The following is a 6,121-nucleotide window of genomic DNA, read 5'->3' as shown; positions in this document are numbered from 1 at the left end:
TTATGTGCCTGTCTGTGTGTGTTTCTCTTCACAGTCCCCGCTGTTCCATAAGGTGTATTTTTACCTGTTATTTAAATGTGATTCTACTGCTGCATCAGTTACCTGATGTGGAATAAAGTCCCATGTAGTCATGGCTCTATGTAGTACTGTGTGCCTCCCATAGTCTGTTCTGGACTTGGGGACTGTGAAGAGACCTCTGGTGGCATGTCTTGTGGGGTGGGTGTCTGAGCTGTGTGGTAGTAATTTAAACAGACAGCTTGGTACATTAAATATGTAAGGGTTATGGTTATGGTTAGGACAGTCAGTCTGTGAGGGTTAGGACAGACAGTCTGTGAGGGTTATGGTTAGGACAGTCAGTCTGTGAGGGTTATGGTTATGGTTAGGACAGTCAGTCTGTGAGGGTTAGGGTTATGGTTTGGACAGTCAGTCTGTGAGGGTTAGGGTTAGGACAGTCAGTCTGTGAGGGTTAGGTCTAGGGTTAGGACAGTCAGTCTGTGAGGGTTAGGTCTAGGGTTAGGACAGTCAGTCTGTGAGGGTTAGGGTTAGGACAGTCAGTCTGTGAGGGTTAGGGTTAGGACAGTCAGTCTGTGAGGGTTAGGTCTAGGGTTAGGACAGTCAGTCTGTGAGGGTTAGGTCTAGGGTTAGGACAGTCAGTCTGTGAGGGTTAGGGCTAGGGTTAGGAAGGCCAGTCTGTGAGGGTTAGGGCTAGGTTAAGGACAGTCAGTCTGTGAGGGTTAGGGTTAGGACAGTCCGTCTGTGAGGGATTGGGTTATGGTTGGGACAGTCAGTCTGTGAGGGTTTGGGTTATGGTTAGGACAGTCAGTCTGTGAGGGTTAGGGTTAGGACAGTAAGTCTGTGAGGGTTAGGGTTAGGACAGTGAGTCTGTGAGGGTTAGGGTTATGGTTAGGACAGTCATTCTGTGAGGGTTAGGGTTAGGGTTGTTACAGTCAGTCTGTGAGGGTTAGGGTTAGGACAGTCAGTCTGTGAGGGTTAGGGCTGTGGTTAGAACAGTCAGTCTGTGAGGGATACAGTTAGGACAGTCCGTCTGTGAGGTATAGGGTTATGGTTAGGACAGTCAGTCTGTGAGGGTTAGGGTTAGGGTTAGGACAGTCAGTCTGTGAGGGTTAGGCTTATGGTTAGGACAGTCAGTCTATGAGGGTTATGGTTAGGACAGTCAGTCAGTGAGGGTTAGGGTTAGGACAGTCAGTCTTTGAGTGTTAGGACAGTCAGTCTGTGAGGGTTATGGTTAGTCGGTGAGGGTTAGGGTTGTGCCGGTCAGTCTGTGAGGGTTATGATTAGGACAGTCAGTCTGTGAGGGTTAGGGTTAGGACAGTCAGTCTGTGAGGGTTAGGGTTAGTACAGTCAGTCTGTGAGCGTTAGGGTTAGGACAGTCAATCTGTGAGGGTTAGGGCTAGGATTAGGACAGTCAGTCTGTGAGGGTTAGGGTTATGGTTAGGACAGTCAGTCAGTGAGGGTTAGGGTTATGGTTAGGACAGTCAGTCTATGAGGGTTAGGGTTATGGTTTGGACAGTCAGCCTATGAGGGTTAGGGTTATGGTTTGTACAATCAGTCTGTGAGGGTTAGCGTTATGGTTAGGACAGTTAATCAGTGAGGGTTAGGGTTATGGTTAGGACAGTCAGTCAGTGAGGGTTAGGGTTATGGTTAGGACAGTCAATCTGTGAGGGTTATGGTTATGACAGTCAGTCTGTGAGGGTTAGGGTTATGGTTAGGACAGTCAGTTTGTAAGGGTTAGGGTTATGGTTAGGACAGTCAGTCTGTGAGGGTTATGGTTAGGACAATCAGTCTGTGAGGATCTGGCTGTTTAAGGCTGAATTGAGTCCCTTATAATCTTGATGTTGTTTTAAAAAGGTTCCTCCTCTAAAAGTCAAAATGGTGTGAGATTTGATTTCAAGCCCTTTTAGCTTTCAACTAGACACTAATTACACAGGGAGATAAGACCACCACACTGTGTGTGTGTGTGTGTGTATGTGTGTGTGTGTGTGTGTGTGTGCGTGTGTGTGACAACACTCCACTGTCCCCTGGAAGAGGTTCCATTAGGTGCTCTCCTCTCTCTTGTTGCCGGGCGCTACTGTACACTGTTGTGTTTGACCAACTCCTGCTCTCAAATATTGACCACACACACACACACACACACACACACACACACACACACACACACACACACACACACACACACACACACACACACACAAAGACACATAGTGCAGTGAAACAGCCTCACACTCCCTTATAAATACAGAGAATGCTGAGACAGACCCTGGAGTCACATTTAGACAGACCTATTGAGACAGACCTACTGAGACAGAGAGACACTGAGACAGAAACAATGAGACAATGAGATAGAGAAACACTGAGACAGACAGACATTGAGACAGAGACACAGTGAGCAGCAGGAGACCTCTATCAGCCTGGAGAGAGAGCGGACCAGAGGACCCAGAAGACCAGGACCAGTCAGTCAGCTGGGACCCAGACCCTGAAGACCGGGAAGACCTATTAACCCTGACCCCGGACAAGAAGACCTAGACCAGAACCATCTCAGGCAACTAGGACTACTCACTACAGCCCACTACAGCCCACAACAGCCCCAGGCCAACCCAGAACTGACCCAGTCCACTACAGCCCCAGAACCAGCCCAGAACCAGCCCAGGCCAGCAGACAGGACAGAGAGGTGAGGAGAGTATGGAGGGTTCAGAACGAACCAAAAATATGTATTTAACCGCTCAGTTCTGATTGGTGTTCTGTCTCTGTCCTCAGTTCTGATTGGTGTTCTTTCTCTGCCCTCAGTTCTGATTGGTGTTCTGTCTCTGTCCTCAGTTCTGATTGGTGTTCTGTCTCTGTCCTCAGTTCTGATTGGTGTTCTGTCTCTGTCCTCAGTTCTGATTGGTGTTCTGTCTCTGTCCTCAGTTCTGATTGGTGTTCTGTATTTGTTCTCAGTTCTGATTAGGTGTTCTGTCTCTGTCCTCGGTTCTGATTGGTGTTCTGTCTTTAACCACTCAGTTCTGATTGGTGTTCTGTCTTTAACCGCTCAGTTCTGATTGATGTTCTGTCTGATAATATTAATGTCAAGATGGCGGCAGGTGTCATCAGAACCTTCCGTCTCTCGGCCACTCCCTCCTGCTATCTACCCATAATCCTCCAACATTCCCTCATGGACGAGGAAGAAGAGGAGAGGGAGGAGGAGGAGGAGGAGGAAGAGGAAGAGGAAGAGGAGGTAACTCTGACCTTTATCTCTGATCTTAAAGGTGTCGTATTGATTTGATTGTTGTTTGCAAATAAAATAAATTATTATTATTATTAATATTATTATTAGGACAGGGAGGAAGAGGAAGGTGATGAGGAGCAGGAAGCTTTCTCAAGCCCCGCCCCTTGCTCGTCAGATCTGACCAATCAGCTGCTTCGGTTTGCTGACACCATCAGCCGGGACGTCATGCGATATTTTGGCTGTCGCCACGACGACCCGGACGCCTGTGACATCTACAGCGACAATGACCGCATCTCCACAGCAACAAGCGGACGACGGCGTTACTATGATGACCTGGTTAGGATGGCAACAGGAAGCCCGGAGTCCGTGTCTAGGGCTGGCAATCACCAAGGACCGTGTGTTTCTGTTGCCGGGGGTGATGGAAGTCTGGGTCCGTTGGCCGAGTTGTTTGACTGTCGGATTGGGCCGAGCCAGGGACGATGTCGTCCAATGAACAAGAGACACCTCCCTCTCAGCTTCTGGAACGAGCCAATCCCCTGCCTCCCTGTGGGCACGCTCATTAGTGCTGACAATACACGCACACACCACAACACACACTCACATGACAACACGACCTCACACGACAACACACACACACACCCGGACTTCAGTGACCTGCTTGCTTACTGGGACCCCAATCCTGACCTCACTCACACACACACTGACCTCACACACACTGACCTCACACACATACAGACACCGATCTGACGGTGACACACTGAGTTCCGGCAGAAGTTCTGTTTAACATCATTGGACGGTTGTGTTGTAATTAGTGTTGCGTTGTAATTATGTTTTATTTATTTATCGATCAGGTTTGTCTCATTGAATCTGAATTGAAAGAAACATTTAAACTGTAAGGGGTGACGATGTATGTATGTATTTCTATATATATAAAACATATATATAGGGTTAGGGTTAGTAGTTTGATGAAACATTTCAACTGTAAGGGGTGACAATGTATGTACAGTGGGAAGAACAAGTATTTGATACACTGCCGATTTTGCAGGTTTTCCCTACTTACAAAGCATGTAGAGGTCTGTCATTTTTATCATAGGTACACTTCAACTGTGAGAGACGGAATCTAAAACAAAAATCCAGAAAATCACATTGTATGATTTTTAAGTAATTCATTTGCATTTTATTTTATAATTTTATTATTTATAGCACCCCTACACCATCACACCTCCTCCTCCATGCTTCGTGGGAACCACACATGCGGAGATCATCCGTTCAGTTCACCTACTCTGCGTCCCACAAAGACACAGAGGTTGGAACCAAAAATCTCAGATTTGGACTCGTCAGACCAAAGAACGTATTTCCACTGGTCTAATGTCCATTGCTCTTGTTTCTTGGCCCAAGCAAGTCTCTTCTTATCATTGGTGTCCTTTAGTTGTAGTTTCTTTGCAGCCATTCGACCATGAAGGCCTGATTCAAACAGTCTCCTCTGAACAGTTGATGTTGAAATGCGTCTGTTACTTGAACTCCGTGAAGCATTTATTTGGGCTGCAATTTCTGAGGCTGGTAACTCTAATGAAATGATCCTCTGCAGCAGAGGTAACTCTGAGTCTTCCTTTCCTGTGGCGGTCCTCATGAGAGCCAGTTTCATCATAGCAGAGGTAACTCTGGGTCTTCCTTTCCTGTGGCGGTCCTCATGAGAGCCAGTTTCATCATAGCAGAGGTAACTCTGAGTCTTCCTTTCCTGTGGCGGTCCTCATGAGAGCCAGTTTCATCATAGCAGAGGTAACTCTGAGTCTTCCTTTCCTGTGGCGGTCCTCATGAGAGCCAGTTTCATCATAGCAGAGGTAACTCTGAGTCTTCCTTTCCTGTGGCGGTCCTCATGAGAGACAGTTTCATCATAGAAGAGGTAACTCTGAGTCTTCCTTTCCTGTGGCGGTCCTCATGAGAGCCAGTTTCATCATAGCAGAGGTAACTCTGGGTCTTCCTTTCCTGTGGCGGTCCTCATGAGAGCCAGTTTCATCATATGATGGTTTTTGCGACTGCATTTGAAGAAATGTTCAAAGTTCTTGAAATGTTCCATATTGACTGACCTTTATGCCTTAAAGTAATGATGGACTGTCTTTTCTCTTTGCTTATTTGAGCTGATCTTGCCATAATATGGACTTGGTCTTTTACCAAATAGGGCTATCTTCTGTATACCACCCCTACCTTAAAGCATTAAGAGGGAAATAAATTCCTCAAATGAACTTTTAACTAGGCACACCTGTTAATTGAAATGCATTCCAGGTGACTACCTCATGAAGCTGGTTGAGAGAATGCCAAGAGTGTGCAAAGCTGCCATCAAGGCAAAGGATGGCTACATTGGAGAATCTAAAATATAAATATATTTTGATTTGTTTAACACTTTTTTGGTTACTACACAATTCTATATGTGTTATTTCAAACTTTTGATGTCTTCACAATTATTCTACAATGCAGAAAATAGTAAAAATAAAGAAAAATCCTTGAATGAGGAGGTGTGTCCAAACTTTTGACTGGTACTGTATATGTATGTGTTTGACTGGTACTGTATATGTATGTGTTTGACTGGTACTGTATATGTATGTGTTTGACTGGTACTGTATATGTATATGTATGTGTTTGACTGGTACTGTATATGTATGTGTTTGACTGGTACTGTATATGTATGTGTTTGACTGGTACTGTATATGTATGTGTTTGACTGGTACTGTATATGTATGTGTTTGACTGGTACTGTATATGTATGTGTTTGACTGGTACTGTATATGTATGCGTTTGACTGGTACTGTATATGTATGTGTTTGACTGGTACTGTATATGTATGTGTTTGACTGGTACTGTATATGTATGTGTTTGACTGGTACTGTATATGTATGTGTT

General features: G+C 45.5%; 1 protein-coding gene across 1 annotated transcript; it reads left to right on the top strand.

Annotated features, from left to right (window-relative positions):
* Window positions 1-3,088: 3,088 nt before the first annotated feature.
* Window positions 3,089-3,970, top strand: LOC139394181 (protein PERCC1-like). The gene is made up of 2 exons (XM_071142223.1): window positions 3,089-3,232; window positions 3,332-3,970. The coding sequence occupies exons 1-2, from the start codon at window positions 3,089-3,091 to the stop codon at window positions 3,968-3,970; spliced, it is 783 nt and encodes a 260-aa protein (XP_070998324.1).
* The last annotated feature ends 2,151 nt before the right edge of the window (window positions 3,971-6,121 follow it).

Source organism: Oncorhynchus clarkii, unplaced genomic scaffold, assembly GCF_045791955.1.
Source record: "Oncorhynchus clarkii lewisi isolate Uvic-CL-2024 unplaced genomic scaffold, UVic_Ocla_1.0 unplaced_contig_11233_pilon_pilon, whole genome shotgun sequence".
NCBI classification, from domain to species: Eukaryota; Metazoa; Chordata; class Actinopteri; order Salmoniformes; family Salmonidae; genus Oncorhynchus; species Oncorhynchus clarkii.
This window is presented reverse-complemented; position numbering and strand designations above follow the sequence as displayed.

Excerpts from the sequence above, each read along its gene's own strand:
- LOC139394181 (XM_071142223.1), top strand. The coding sequence starts at position 3,089 with ATGGCGGCAGGTGTCATCAGAACCTTCCGTCTCTCGGCCACTCCCTCC. Across the intron at positions 3,233-3,331 it reads AAGAGGAAGAGGAAGAGGAG|GACAGGGAGGAAGAGGAAGG; the intron begins GTAACTCTGACC and ends TATTATTATTAG.